This window comes from Carcharhinus amblyrhynchos, chromosome 11 (assembly GCF_965287045.1).
Source record: "Carcharhinus amblyrhynchos chromosome 11, sCarAmb.v2.hapA, whole genome shotgun sequence".
Classification (NCBI taxonomy): domain Eukaryota; kingdom Metazoa; phylum Chordata; class Chondrichthyes; order Carcharhiniformes; family Carcharhinidae; genus Carcharhinus; species Carcharhinus amblyrhynchos.
The window spans coordinates 54,627,403-54,643,960 of record NC_137334.1 but is presented as its reverse complement, the minus strand read 5'-3'; the positions used below and the strand labels follow the sequence as shown (position 1 = coordinate 54,643,960).

Sequence of the window (16,558 nt, the reverse complement as noted above, 5' to 3'; positions counted from 1 at the left end):
CAGTCCATGTCTTATTCTCAGGTTTTTGCTTTTAGAAAGTGCTGATTCTTTTTCTGCTATTAACACATTCTGCAATTTTGCTTTCAGACAGTGCTGATCTTTATTCCACTATTAAAACCTACCCTGAATTAAAGCTTTAGTCTTTAATATGATCATTATCACTCCTTTCCTCGTGTTCCATAACATCTTTGTCATTTAATTCCCCCGCCCCAATCTATTGCTGATTTATTTTGCTCCTCCTGTCCCTCCCCCATTTTTCAACAGCATAAAACCCACAACATTTTGACTTCTTGCCAGTTCCAAAGAATCATCATATTGAACTCAAAACATTCACCCTGTTTCTTGCTCCACTGATGTTGCCAATCCTGCATTTTTCCAGCATTTTCTGTTTTTAATCCGTGGTATCATTCATTGGAGTAATGTATCCTTCCCCAAAACATTCAGCTTACCCCGGAAATGAAACCTCCAAGGCAACTTTCTGCACACTGTGAATGATGTTGTAAATTGTTTCATCTTTCTGAACTTACATAGTAGGTTATTTTTGTTTGTTCCAAACCCATGGAATCTTGTGCCCTTTATTCATTTAGAATGCATCTTGAATCTCAAACTTTGTTTGTTGGTTCTGAAAAGGATCTTCCCCACGACACGTGGTCTGGCCAAAGATCACAATATAAATTGGGAACTCATCTGGGATCCAGTATGTTGAATCCACACACAAATATGAATCCTGATACTTACTGAGATTAATGTTTAAAAGATTCCCACGGTGAATTTTACTATACTGGTTGAAAAGCAGAATGACCATGTAAATTTCTAAATCCTTTTCCTGGAAAAGGAAGACTTATCCTTGACTGATTTGGACCAAATAACCAAGGCTATGTTAATGGCAGAAGAATTAAAGTTAAAGTTAAAAGAGCTAAGAAAGCCGAAACAAATGAGGTAATAGCACATCAGCTGGAATTGGAAGAAGTGAATCCAGGTAGCAATTCAGTTGAATTAGCTGGATTTCCGTTGCAAATGAATCAGCTTTGAAATAGAAAAAGAAATTTAAATGTGAACACATTAACTTGAACTCCAGAGAGAGATATGTTAGCAGGAGAAAGAAAAGGAACGGACAGAGTTTCAAAGAGAGAAAGAAATTAGGCAGCATGAATTGGCTAGAGAAAAACCTAATTTACAGAGCAAAAGATAACCTAGTAGCTTAGATGAAGAATCAAGCCCCATTCAGAGCTTTGATATGGGTCTTTGTCTAATGCCCAACTTCACTTCATTGAAGATGGAGTTGAGACTGCTTTATTCTCGAAACAATCTTCTCATTTTTCTCCGCACAATAAAGCATCTTGCGTATAATGGCAGATTACTTCTCATCTCATGTAGCAGGGTTGTTTCATTCTTAACTGTCACACCAAGAATATTACTCAAAGTCAATTAACACTCTTGTAATTTAGTATCTTTCTCAGAAAAGAAATGCATCAACTGCATTCACAAATAAAGCAATATGACAAACACATCATAAAAGTCACAAGATAGTGTGGTTAAACAAATTCACCACAATATTAATTTTGCTGGTAAGTAAAAGCAGCAACTGCTACATCTGGAGAAATACAACTGCAGAACCTAATTTTCCACTTGAACATTCCCAGAAACTAACACACTGGTAAATTCTTGCCCAAACCTATATATTTTAGCAGTTGAAGGTTCTGCCACCACCGAAGAGGCAAAAAGGATAGACACAGTACAGGCCAAAACTGGAGATTAAAGGGCACAACTGGAGATTGTTGCAGATGTAGTATAGGGGGGGAAGGTCATGGAGGGTTTTGAAAACAAATGAGAATTTTAAATTCTAGATGTGGGCATGAGGAACTAATGCAGTTTAATGATGGGGATGATGGCTGTACAAGATGGACGACAGTGATTGAATTTTTCAATTAGTTGGAGGTTATTGAAAATGAGATATAGAAATAAGATCTAGAGTTGACAAAAGAGGCTGCAGTTAGACTGGAGGAGGAGTGATGAAGATTCTAAGCAATCTTGGTGATTGACAGTGTGGTTTCAAGCTTGATTTTGGGTTGAACAGAGTACCAGAAGTTCCACACAGCCCGGGGGTGTGGAAGCGAGAGCAAATGGTGGCTGAGGCAGAGAGTTGCAGGAGAGAGAAAAGCCATGGAATCAGAGGGCAAAGTTTATACTCAATGCTGAAACTGTGACATTGATGATCAGTTGTATGTAATTATGTTTTGTCCATGATTTAAAGTCAGCCAAGCAATCCAATAGCATAGAGATATTTGTGGCGTTAATGGAGATGGATGGCGTTTTCTCTATCCAAATTGAAACTGTCCTTGCACTTGCAGATTGTGAATGAGAAATAGTATACATGTTCTTTAGAAGCCGTAAGAGAAGCCAAGAAGATACATTAGCTGAGAGGTTGGTGGAAGTGGTGCAATGTGAAGGCAGTTGTACAAAATTGGCAATGGAGGAATGGCTACTTTAGCTTTAACTGTTCCAAATCTCATGTTCCAATAGTATGTTCCAGTTATTGTGGCCAACATGTTATCCTAAGGAGGTTTTAGTCTTAATTTATTATCCATGCTGAATCTACATTTTAAATCAGCTATAAAAAAACCATCACAAATTGATTAACAATGTCACCGTCATGTGACACCAACACAATTTACCACAAAGTTGTATTGTTTTAATAAAATCTTTTGAAAAAAAGGGTAAGTACATATTTGTCACTAATTATTTCTGTCCTAGCATCAAGCTGATCTTGCTATGTAGCAGCATGTAAGGGTATCTTGATCATTGAAAGTCATGAATTTGGTCACGTAAATGCAAACTTGATTAACAGAGAGCTCTTTTAATTTGACTAACTGACAAACATCTATTGAAAGCCAATGTGGACATATGCTGCAAATAAAAGTACTGCACCGGATTTCGAAAAACTCATGGAGATGTTGAACTGACTCACAATCCCAAGTTGCATTTAGAACTAAAAGAACCTGCTACTGCAGTCTTAGTTGATGGGTTCCTTAAGAAGAATACAAAAAAAGTCCTTAGGTTTAAATTGGAATCGTATTCATGATTGTGCATATTAATTACCCATGGTGAAAAGTATAATAATGTCTGGTAGAAATAGCAGTGATAGGAGAAAAAGAACTCAGACATTCTCACTGTACGCTTTATATAGGGTGCCAACTTCTGCTGTGTGTATCACTGAGGAAGGTGAATATATGCTTTTAAAATCAGTATGCGTAACCAGAAAGATCTTTGTAATGAAAAGGAAATTTACCAAATATATTCAAGCCAACATTTGGAAATTACTGTCTTTACCCAAACTTGCCACTAGTTGTTTTAGGGGTGTAAAATTAGAAATAAAAAAAAACCAAAATTAGGAGGCCAAGAAAAGTTAAAGACGAATGCAGAATTATAGCGAAAGAAGCAAAAGGCTGTTTAAAATAGAATCTTACAATCTGGAAGCATCAAATTAATAAAAAACACAAGCATCTAGATACCAAAAACATCATTTGTACCTTGAATGCTAAAAAACAAACTTGAGCAAAAAACTTCAGTGAATGCAATGATCACATTTATTTATAAATGCATATAGCAAATGGCAGTGAAACTAGCCACAGAATGGGAATGGAAAAATAAGTATCCAGTTTACTGGGAAATGCGTATTCTTTGAAATTACAAAACTTCTTTTAAAACAAAAATGTGACTTATTTTCATTTAGAATTATTCATCTATTGTATGACACCTGGATTTTAAACAATTTCAATACAGGACACTGCTTTCAGAAATGACAGCAATCCTTGCTCATATGGCATTTCCATATTTACACCAATGAAAGCAAATTTACAAGGGGAAATGGAATACATAATTTGAAGGCTCATTATTTTAGTTAACCAAAAAGGGTATATATTTAAAATGTCTGTACAAACCAAGAGTAGGACTTTATTCACAAAAGTTTCACATTTCATTGGCCCACTCATTCTCCAATTATTTTCTTCCACCTCAAACCTTTCATCACATGGCCCACACCTCCACCAAGTTACAAGAGCTACACATAAGAAATCTAACATCTAGACACAGAGTTAAAAGACTCTCCCCATCGAATTTCCTTTGCAGTTCCTTCTATGATTTTCTTGTTAAAAAGCACACTCTGAATTCCTTCCTTAAGATTACATTCACATTGTCTCCACTAGAAATCTTTTACATCGATGATCACTTACAATCAATCTCTCAGAAAGAGAGTAAAAAGAAGTTTTTTTTTTAAATTTTGCCTTCCAAGTGTTAAACCCAGGAGTCTGGGGATCCTGGGTACTGGTCTGCTCTATAAGGCGGTCGTGTAGTGGAATACAAGTCTACATAGTTGGTTGACGTTTTAAGTCCATGTTGTGATGTATAATCAGTGGCTGTTGGATAATGCATTTGGTCATCAAAATAGGGGTCTTCATAACTGTGTGGCGATTGCATATACATTCTATATGCATCGTAATTTCTCCTGCTTGATTCTTCTGGGGCATAGTACATCTGTGGATGCTGTAATAAAACATTAAAATTAATAAAGCAGAGTTAACAGACTGCCATGATTTGGGTGCTAATATCAATATATATTTAATGTTGCCAAATAAGGTACAAATCTTTTTAAAAAATGGAATAAATGCGAAAGTTGTGTCAATGTTGGTTTCATAATATGCCTGTTACATATGAAGTTTGTTATATGGAGTGAATCATCCAGAACTTGTGATTTTCTGTTTTTACTCGACCTAAACTACATTTTGTTTTTAATAAATGATGTCCAGTTAGTAAACAATTTTTGTGACCAAAACAATTTACAAATTTGTTTCCATGAATATTCATAGTCAAATACAATATTTCATTAGGGTTGAGAAAGAAATTTCATTCATTTAATAGATTTAAGACGTATTCCTGTGTTTAATACACAAAATCTAATTCCCACTTAATCTGACTTTGTTGCTCATTGCTTGATTCTACAGGTGTTAATTGCCAAGTAGTTAACAAAATGTAGGATAAGACCAATCCACCTAATTATCCACCCATCAGTCTACTCTTGATCAAAGGCAAAGTGAATTGAAGGAATCATCGACAGTGCTATTAAGAGGCACTTACACAACCTGCTCACTGATGCTCAGTTTGGGTTCCACCAGCCCCACTCAGTTCCTGACTTCATTACAGCCTTAGTGCCAACATCATCAGAACAGCTAAATTCTAGAGGTGAGGCGAGAGTGACTGCCCTTGACATCAAGGAGCATTTGATCGAATGTGGCATAAAGGAGCCCTAGCACACAAAGTCAATGGGAACTAAGGGAAAAATCTTCACTGTTTGCTGTTAAACCTAGCATAAATGAAAATTGTTGTGATTGTTGGAGGCCAATCATGTCAGTCCCAGGACACAGCTGCAAGAATTCCTCAGAGTGGTGTCCTAGACCCAACCATCTTCAGCTGCTTCATTAATGACCCTCCCTCCAACAAAAGGTCAGAAGTGGGGATGTTTGCACCATGTTCAGCATCATTTGCAATTCCTCAGATACTGTACAGTTTGTGTCGATGTGCAGCAATATCTGGATGATATTCAGTCTTGGGCTGAAGTAACATTTGTACCACACAAGAGCCAGATAATGACCATCTCCAACAAGAGAGAATCTAACCATCTTCCCTTGTTGGTGTTGGACCCGAGGGAATGGAGTGCATTATGTTCAGGAGGAGACAGTTTGGAGTGCGTGAGAGGAGCAGAGAAATTAACACAACCAATGTCATGCAGACAATTCTCAGTGAAACAAATCAATAGCAGACAAAAGGCCAGAGGACATGTGCAGATAGAGGAATAGTGTGGATGGGTGGAATAATCCATTGAATTGGGGTGGTTGGTGAGTGAGGAACACATATTCCCCTTACCTCCCCTATCAGCATTCCGCAGGGAACATTCCCTCTGTGACACCCTGTGTGGACTATCCTGCCAGTGGGACAGAACATTGTGTTGGTGGTGTCTGGGACATTATCTGTTATGTATGATTTCATAAGTATGACTATGTCAGACTGTTGCTGGACTCGCTTGCGAGACAGCTCTCGCAGTTTTGACATTCGCCACCAGGTGTTAGTAAGGAAGACTTTGCTGGGTTTGCTGTTGTCGTTTCTGGTGCCTCGGTTGATGCTGGGTGGTCTGTCCAGTTGTTGCATCATTATGTAAAGGTGCCTTATGCTGACTGATTTAATCTGTTCCTAGTTGTTGCTTTGTGTTTTTACTTGCTGTGGAATAAAGCAGTTGAACAACTGTTATCATGTCTCACCTCATCAAATATTTCTTGCTCCACATTTGAAAAGACTGACCAAGAACATGAGAGCAAGACAGAAATGTTTCAGGTCCCAAAGGGTATTTTTTGCTACATGGCTCTAAGCCCAATTTACACAACCGTACAAATATAAAGGGATTCTGACTGCTTATAGGAGTAAGCAGTGCCAGTAAGTTCAAAAAGGTACACAAGAAAGACCTGAATTTGTAACAACTGCATAAATTAAAATTTTAACTTTTAATATACAAGGGAGAAAGAAGCTGCAGAAGCAGTTACGTTTGATTGCAGATGCTAAATTAAAATCAAGACTAAACAATGGGCAATTGCAATTATTTTCATTCACCAAACCAGAGGAAATCAAAGCTATGTAGAAAATAAATGTTGAAATTAAGGCACTTAACTGTTGGAAAATGAAACTTGCATTCACCATCTTGTAACAAATTTCGAGACTAGATGTACAAAACTTAAGTCTGATATTGTGATAATGGATACTTTCCAGCTAATTTACTCCTGAATCTAACCTTCCTTTGCAGGAATAGAATATTTACACTCCTTGAAATTTTGAACATTAATTGTTTCCATTGATCAATTCATTTCAAATATTTACTGAGGTATGAACTGAAACTGCGTAATCTCATTTTGTAAAAGACTCAACAAGACTCATCTTATTTGTCTCAGTTGACCCCAAATTAACAGGTGCAAAGATCAGTGTGCTCTCAGGGTTTATGAAATATTCAGGCATAACTTTTTCTCTCTGAGGTATTCAATACTTACGTGAAGTCGTCTAGATTCCTCTCTTGCTGGTGAAGAATAGGAACCAATGTAAATAGGTGAAGGCTTACTGGAACCTAAAAAAAAAATCGCAATTAACAAGAATAAGGGATACATTATACTTGCGTTTGCAATTATTCAGCTAAGAGTATGGGTTTAAAAAACCACGGAAATGTAAGACACCAGAAAACAAAATATGCAATACCATATTAAATTTCAATTAAGAATTTGTCATTTCAGATGCAAGTAGTTTAATAATGGTAGGTCTAATAATGATTGGATAGTAATAATGTTATTACTTGAATTAGGGTCACAAGTTCATTAGTGTTGTACATCAAAACTGAAATGGTGCAGGAGAGAGAGAGAGAGAGAGAGTGTGTAAAACTGAATACAAAATGCTGGAGAAAATTGAATTATGTAGGATTTTGTACATGTGACAAAGCCTAATAAAAGGTTTCCTGCCAAGTGCTGTCAAAATAAACACTCCAGTAAAATACCACCTATACACGAGTTTTAATTTTCTGAATCATGGACGCCTAACTAAAATATAGGTCTTCAACACAGTTTACTTGGAAAATCCTTTTGCAAAACAAATAGCAGAGATATATCTACATCACAGTGTCAGCATCGGTGTGAAGTGGTTTTGGTTTGCATCAAAGCTAAAATGTAGTGTATATCTGAAGTCAAGGAAGTGAGTCTCAGGTTGGTAACACACAGTGGGGCACCAAGGTGCAGGATTATGTGCTGAGGGATGAATTAAAACTTGGGGCAGCTACTGAAAAGTCTCTATAAGCAAGGGACAGTCTAAGGCCATTCTGCCATAGTAGGCAGATAGGCTCCAACATATGTAAAACCCTTTGGCCTATATGTTTGATATGAAATATATATTGTAAATATATATTTCATGTAATTGCAAATATAGCCTGTAATTGTAAGAGTAGAAAGGCACCTCAGAGCGCCACATGCCAAAACATGAAATGCCAGACAATCATAGGTTAGTTAGGCTTACATTGGTGATGTGCAAATTAGTAGAATCAATTCTGAGAGATAGGATTAGCTACCACGTAGAAAGGCATGCACTGGTCAGGTTTTCCAGTATTTTCTCTTTTGGTTTCAGATTCCAGCATCCACATAATTTGCTTTTATGCACTGGTCAAGGAGGGTCAGCATGATTTGCTAAAGGGAGATCTTGCTCACAAATTTGATTGACTTTTTGAGGGAGTGACAAGAAGGGTTGATGAAGGTAGGACATTGTGTACATGGATTTTAGCAAGGTGTTTGACAGTGTCCCTCTAGCACAGTGGTAGTAAAAGCCCATTGGATACAGGGCAACGTCACAAACTGGATAACAAGTTGGCTAAGTAACAGGAAACAAAGAATATGATATGATTGATGGATGCTCGTGAATGGAAAGTTGTTTCAAGAGTGTTCCACAGGGCTCAGTGTTGGGACCCTTGTGTTTATGTTATATATTAACAACTTGGACGTGAACCTGGGGCACGATTGGAAAACCTGCAGACAACACAGATTGGTGAGTAGTGGACAGCTATAACCTCCAAAACGATATAAATGGGTTGGTGGAGTAGGCATTAAAATTGCAGATGGATTTTAACACAGAAGTGTAAGGTAATGCATTTAAGGAGGTCAAGTAGTTATAGAGAATACACAATAAATGGGAAGGGGCAGATGAAATGAGATATCTTGGCATACAAGAACACAGGTCCCTTAAGGAAGCAAGTAGGCAAAATTGTAAAGGTGGCATACGGAATGCTTTCCTTCACTGACAGAGGTATACAATATAAAAGTAAGGGTACAATGTTGGAATTGTACAAAACACTGCTGAGGCCACAACTAAGATACTGTGTGCAGTATCACATTGCAGGGAGGACATAATTACTCTGGAAAGAGGGCAGAGGAGGTTTACAAGAATGTTGCGAGGACTAGAAAAATGTAATTATGAGGAGAGATTGAAGAGGTTGGGGTTATTTCCCTTGGAAAAAAGGTGGCTGTGGGGTGACTTGATTGAGGTGTGCAAAATTATGGGGTGAAGAGGTATGTGTGGACAGGATAAAATTGCTTCATTTGGCAGAGAATTCTAGCACCAGGAGCACAGATTCAAGATATTTGGTAGAAGATGTAGAGGGGACATGAGGAAAAGCTTTTTAATGCAGAGGGCAGTGGGCGACTGGAATTCGCTGCCCGAGTGGTGGAGGAGACAGATACCCTAAACTCTTTGAAAAAGTATATGGATTTATATTTTAATTAAAATTCAGGGTTATGGGCCCAGTGTAGGAAGGTGGAATTAAAAGAGGCACCTGGGTGTTTTTGGATTGGCATGGCTACGATGGGCTGAATGGCCACATTTTGTTCTCTACCTTTTCTATTGTTCTATGCTGAATTGAAAACATTGAACCATATTGCTTTTTCTGTAATGTCAAATCTGATCTGAACTTGCATAAAGTGTACTTTTATACGATTAAAATTTTAACACTTTACAAATGTTAAAATTGGTTTAAACTAATCTGTTTGACTTCACTCCAATACCATTATATTGCAACTACTCTAATTTGCAGAAATCAGTACAAAACGTAAAAGCAAGCTTTGATTTTTAAACAGTTTGCTGACCAAATGCTAATCTGTTGAGAAGAGTTCCAATTTAAAAAAATGACACATTTAGTATTTCAAAAAAATACCTCGACTTCATAAATAAATTGTCATCACCTCATTCCTTACCTATAGTTAAATCTGTATGTGTCATATTGTCTCCTTGGCTGTTGTAATATTGCATAGGTGTCTTTGTCTTCTCATAGTTAGAGCGTTGATCCTTGATTCCCAAGAGTGCTGGTGAAGAGGTTGTGCTCGCTACTGTGAACAAGAAATTAAAATTCAAAGTCTTGCACTTACTCAGCACCTTTTACAACCTCAAGGCACCCTGAGTACTTTACAATCAATGAACTTTCTTTTATATTAAGTACAGTAGCCAAATTGCTCTCAGCAAAATTCCACAAACAGAAATGTGATGATAATCAGATAACCCATTTTTAAAAATCAAAAACATTTGTTGAGGGATAACTTTGGCATGGTACTGTAGGAGCTGGAAAAGATTCTGGAAATGCTCAGGTCAGGCAGTCTCTGTGGAGAGAAGGTAGGGTTAATGCTTCATCTTTCTTGATGTTACAGATGAACAAAGGAGACAGTCATAAAGGGTGAGAAGGAAAAAAAGTTTGAGATTAAGGTGAAGGGCCCTCTATTAATTAGAGCAACTCTGCTGTTAGAAATCATGGAAACCCTACAGTGCAGAAAGTGGCCATTTGGCCCATCGAGTCTGCACTGACCACAATCCCACCCAGGCCCCACTCCCTTATCCCTACATATTTACCCGCTAAATCCCTCTAAACTACGAATCTCAGAACACTAAGGGGCAATTTTTCAGCATGGCCAATCGACCTAATCCGCACACCTTTGGGCTGTGGGAGGAAACCAGAGTGCCTGCAGGAAACCCACGTAGGAGAATGTGCAAACTCCACACTGACAGAGAACCAAGCCCAGAATTGAACCCAGGACCCTGGAGATGTAAAGCAGCAAAGCTAACCACTGTGCTACCTGTTGTTTGGGCTAATGAACCTGCTGGCCAGGCAGATTGGCTGGCAGTTCCAGAGGGCAGGGTTTCCTAATCAATGTGGGATGGAAATCCCACTCAGCCCTCTTTAGTTTGCCCTGCAGCACTTAATGGCTGCAGGGCAGATCAAAGTGGACCATGTCAACCAGCCAGCGTGGTTTTCTGTGGTGGCATGCTGTCTACCCCTTTCCTGGTCCCACCTTCTGTGCACTGTTTACAGCCTTGCACATAACCTTGCCTTCTAAGCACCGTTTATGTTCCCTGTTCCTGGTCTTGCCTTCTCTGCACTGCTTATATTCTCTACTCCTGATCTCGTAATCACTGAGCTGTATAATCCCTGCTTCATGGCCTTAGCCTTCCCCATCTGTCATCTTTGTCGGACCTACCATCTTCCAAGACATCAGTGCTCATCTTATTCTGGGCTCTTCAGGAATGCTGTTTATAAATCACATAATACTAGCAGCTGTGCCTGCAACTGCCAAGGCTTTGAGTTCTGAATTCTCTCCATACTCTCTTCTCTCTCCTTCATTAAGCAGCTCTGTAAAACCTCTTTCTCTAACCAGGTTTTTGGCCATCAGCCCCAATGTCTTATGCGGTTTAGTGCCAGATTTTGTTCATAATGCTCCTATAAAATCCTTTGGAGCATGTTAAAAAAGTTTTCTGAATGCAACTTGATCTGCTGAGTGTTTCCAGCAGTTTACTTGTATCATTCTGATACATGATACATGAGGAGAGACTGACTAGGTTAGGATTGTTTTCGCTGGGAGTTCAGACAAATGAGGGGGGAATCTCACAGAGACTAATAAAATTCTAACAGGACAAACAGGGTGGATGCAAGGAAGATGTTACCGCTGGTGGGGGGAGTCCAGAACCAGGGGTCACAGTCTGAGGATTCTGGGTAGACCATTTAAGACAGAGATGAGAACACATTTCTTCACACAGAGTGGTGAACCTGTGGAATTCATTATCATAGGAAGTAGTTGATGCTAAAACACTGAATGTATTCAAGAGACAGCTAGATATAGCTCTTGAGACTAATGGGATCAAAGGTTATGCATAGAAATTAGGATTAGGCTATTGAGTTGGACAATCATCCATGATCGTGATGAATGGCTGAGCAGACTCGAAGGGCCAAATGCCCTCTTCCTGCTCCTATGTTTCTATCCATATTGGATGATGGGTATCTTGAGCGTGAACAGTAATGGAAGGGACATTTAATAATAGATTGAAAAGAAGTTGAAGGTAGATAAATCCCTGGGACCTGATAAAGTGTATCCCAGGACATTGTGGGAGGCTAGGGAGAAAATTGCTGGTAACCTAGCCGAGATATTTGAATCATCGATAGTCACGGGTGAGGTTCCTGAAGATTGGTGAGTGACAAATGTTGTGCCTTTGTTTAAAAAGGGCGGCAAGGAAAAGTCTGGGAGCTACAGGCCAGTGTGCCTCATCTGTGGTGGGTAAGCCGTTGCAAGGTATTTTGACAGACAAAATCTACAGGCATTTAAAGATGCAAGGACTGATTAGGGACAGTCAGCATGGTTTTGAGAGTGGAAAATCATGTCTCACAATTTGATTGAGTTTTTTGAAGGGGTAACGAGGAAGGTAAATGACAGCAATGCAGCTGACGTTGTCTACATGGAGTTTGGCAAGGCCTTTGACAATGTACCACACGGCAAGTTGTTGCATAAGGTTAAATCTCATGGGTTCCAGGGTGCGGTAAATGGATACAAAACTGGCTTCTTGACAGAATATGGAGATGCCAGCGTTGGACTGGAGTAAGCACAGAAAGTTGTCTCTCAATATCAGGTTAAAGTCCAACAGGTTTATTTGGCAGCACTGGCTTTCAGAGCCTCGAGCTCTTTCTTCAGGTGAGTGAGGACTTGTGTTCACAAACAGGGCATATAAAGACACCAACTCAATTTACAAGATACTGGTTGGAATGTGAGTTTTTACAGCTAATCAAGTCTTAAAGGTGAGTGAAGAGAAGGTTAAGCATAGGCTAAAGAGATGTGTATCGTCTCCAGCCAAGACAGTTAGTGAGGTTTTGCAAGCCCAGACAAGTCGTGGAGGTTACAGATAGTGTGACATGAACCAAAGATCCTGGTTGAGGTCCTCATGGGTGTGGAACTCGGCTTCAGTTTCTACTCAGTGATTTTGCATTGTCGTGTGCCATGAAGGCCACCTTGGAGAACGCTTACCCAAAGATCAGAAGCTGAATGCCTGTGACTGCTGAAGTGTTCCCCGACTGGAAGGGAACACTACTGCCTGGTGATTGTTAAGTGTTCATTCATTCGTTGTCGTTGTATCTGCATGGTCTCCCCAATGTACCATGCCTTGGGACATCCTTTCCTCCAGCACATCAGACAACACTGGCCGAGTCGCAAGAGCATGTTTCATGTACCTGGTGGATAGTGTACTCCTGTAAGGTGATGGCATCCATGTTGATGATCAGGCACGTCTCGCAGAGGTTGCTGTAGCAGGGTTGTGTGATGTCACGGTCACTATTTTCCTGAAGGCTGGGTACTTTGCTGCAAACAATGGTCTGTTTGGGGTTGTGTGGTTTTTTGAAGGCAAGAAGTGGGAGTGTGGGGATGGCCTTGATGAAATGTTCGTCTTCACTGATGACATGTTAGAGGCTCCGGTGAAGATGTCGTAGCTTCTCCGCTCTGAGAAGTACTGGATGACACTCTGTCCATCGTGTCCTGTGTTTGTCTTCTGAGGAGGTTGGAGCAATTTTTCACTGTGGCGCTTTGGAACTGTCGACTGATGAGTCAAACGCCAAATCCTGTTCTTATGAGGGCGTTTGTCAGCATCTGTAGGTGTTGCAATCCTCCTCATCTGAGCAGATCCTGTGTATATGGAGGGCTAATCCAAAGGGGATGGCTTCTTTAATGTGTTTAGGGTGGAAGCTGAAGAAGTGGAGCATCGTGAGGTTATCCATGGGCTTGCAGTAAAGTGCTGGGGTGACCATCCTTGATGGAGATGCGCGTGTCCAAGAATGCAACCAATTCTGGAGAAGTCTATGGTGATTCTGATGGCAGCATGGAACTTGTTGATGTCATCATATAGTTTTTTCAGACTTGCATTCCAGCCATTATCTTGTAAATTGAGTTGGTGTCTTTATATGCCCTGTTTGTGAACACAAGTCCTCACTCACCTGAAGAAGGAGCTTGAGGCTCCGAAAGCTTGTGCTGCCAAATAATCCAAATAGTCACTTTTGGACTTTAACCTGGTGTTATGAGACTTCTTACTGTACTTGACAGAGGCCAGAGGGTGATTGTAGAAGGTTGTTTTTCAAACTGGAGGCCTGTGACCAGTGTGCCTTGGGGATCAGTGCTGGGTCCACTGTTATTTGTCATTTATATTAATTTGGATGAGAATATAGGAGGCATGGTTAATAAGTTTGCAGATGACACCAAGATTGGTGGCATAGTCAATAGTGAAGAAAGTTATCTCAGATTGCAACGGGATCTTGATCAATTGGGCCAGTGGGCTGACGAATGGCAGATGGAGTTTAATTTAGACAAATGTGAGGCAATGCATTTTGGTAGACTGAACCAGTTAACTTACTCAGTTAATGGTAGGGCACTGGGGAGAGTTACAGAACAAAGAGATCTAGGGATACACGTTCATAGCTCCTTGAAAGTGGAGTCACAGGTGGGAAGAGTGATGAAGGCAGCATTTGGCATGGTTTCATTGGTCAGAACATTGAATACAGGAGTTGGGACATCTTGTTGAAGTTCTACAAGATATTGCTAAGGCCGCACTTGGAATACCATGTGCAATTCTGGTCACTCTATTATAGAAAGGATATTATGAAACTAGAAAAGATTTACTGTGATGCTACTGGGACTTGATGGTTTGAGTTATAAGAATAGGCTGGGTAGACTGGGGCGTTTTGCTCTGGAGCGTAGGAGGCTGAGGGGTGATCTTATAGAGGTTTATAAAATAATGAGGGGCACGGATCAGCTAGATAGTCGATATCTTTTCCTAAAGGTAGGGGAGTCTAAAACTAGAGGGCATAGGTTTTAAGTCAGAGGGGAGAAATATAAAAGTGTCCAGTGCGGCAATTTTCTCACACAGAGGGTGGTGAGTGTCTGGAACAAGCTGCCAGAGGTAGTAGTAGAGGCGGGTACAATTTTGTCTTTTAAAAAGCATTTAAATAGTTACATGGATAAGATGAGTATACAGGGATATGGACCAAATGTGGGCAATTCGGATTAGTTTAGGAGTTTAAAAAAAGAGCAGCATGGACAAGTTGGGCTGAAGGGCCTGTTTCCATGCTGTAAACTTCTATGATTCTGTGACAAGCTTGAACTTTCTCAGTTCAATTTACCCTGAAACGTACACCTGCTTCAATGTATACATTGGTGGCGACTTGCTTTCAATTCTCCTGACAATCTCTTCGGCACATATGTGAACATAAAAATTGATGAAAGAAAAAAACAGAAATCAGCATGAATAATCAGAAGTTGAGGGAAATGTATAATATGTTAAATATTAAATGGCATTTCATAAAAAAAAACTCTCTCAAACGCAACAGATGTTGATACCACCATAAATACGATATCAAAATGTAGAAAATACAGTGTAAACCTCAGCGAGGGAAAGAAATACCAAAAAGAATGTCTTTGGGTTTTGCAGTGCCTTAAATTTAGGCAAATTCTAATGGACACAAATGTAGGAAGCTGATGTTACTATTGTTTTGCACAATGATGCACTCATGAACTAAGAGGGAGTTTGACATGTAACTGCGGAGTGGTGCAAATTTGTACATAATGGTGCTTTGGCACAATAGCAACATAAATCAGTTACATTGAAATTTCCTCAGGAAAAAAATTCTACTCTGGCATTGTTAACACCAAGAATTGCCAGAAAATTCCTGCTTGATTGTATTGCAGGCATTGTTAACTTGTTTATAGATTTGAACATTATTACTGCACTAAATTGAAATGCAAAAGTTTAACAATGAATGGACAGTTATTGGACAAAATCAGATTGAAATAAAAAAAAAATCAGCATTGGCACAGATAAACCAGGGGACTATTAAGCAAAATTTGCATTATGTCCTGTAGTTTAGGCCCCCATTTAAAAATTTATGTTCCAGCACACTTATGATAAGTATTCACATGGAATTTACAGTCCTTGTCCAAGGTAACACAAATATTTATAAGAAAAGATTTCTTGAACAAAATAAAACCACTTATTAGTTGTATAATTATGCATTACTAAAGCTTGCACTGCTAAAGCTATTTCTCTGAGCATTAACATATGCTGTAATAGCAAGGTAAGAAACAGTACAATCACAATAATAATGCATCTTTAACCCAAAAAGTCAATTGACTTCTTTGTTTAAGTATTAGTTAACAAAATTAATACACAGTATGGAGAGAATACAATACTGGATTTCTCACTTGTAGTCACATATATTGCACAGAATACGTGTCACAGAAACTGGGCTGAACTGTTTCACTCCAGCCACCTCCCATTTTTTCCTCGTCTAAGTTGATCATTGTAATCATCTATTCCTTTCTCCTTCATAAGCTTGACTTCCCCTTAAATGCATCAATGTTATTCACTTCAACTACTTACGGTATTGAGTTCTGCATCCCACTTTTTGGGTAAAGAGGTTTATTCTAAACTCCCCCATTTGGATTTTTTGGTGACTACCATACATTGATAGCTTCTAGTTATGCTCTTCCAACAAAAAGAAAGATTCTCTCTCTTCTATCTATCAAACCTTCCATAATTTTAAAGACCTCTATTAGGTCACCCCCTCAGCCATTTTATTTCCAAAAAAAGCCAGCAATATTTCCCTGATACGTATGCTCATGTATTTCTGGTACCATTCTTG

At 39.2% G+C, this 16,558-nt stretch overlaps 1 protein-coding gene across 6 annotated transcripts in view; it reads right to left on the bottom strand.

Annotated features, from left to right (window-relative positions):
• Positions 1-3,569: 3,569 nt before the first annotated feature.
• pkp4 (plakophilin 4) overlaps positions 3,570-16,558 on the bottom strand; it is a 158,485-nt gene continuing 145,496 nt past the window's right edge. For 5 of the 6 annotated variants that reach the window (XM_080199111.1, XM_080199113.1, XM_080199115.1 and 2 more), the window contains 3 exons: positions 9,819-9,950; positions 7,089-7,162; positions 3,570-4,542 (listed from right to left, as the gene is read on the bottom strand). In XM_080199111.1, coding sequence (XP_080055237.1) covers positions 4,294-4,542; positions 7,089-7,162; positions 9,819-9,950 — 455 coding nt within the window. In that variant the 3' untranslated portion in view covers positions 3,570-4,293. The remainder of the gene's footprint in view (positions 4,543-7,088; positions 7,163-9,818; positions 9,951-16,558) is intronic. The other variant, XM_080199112.1, reaches the window with a different exon arrangement.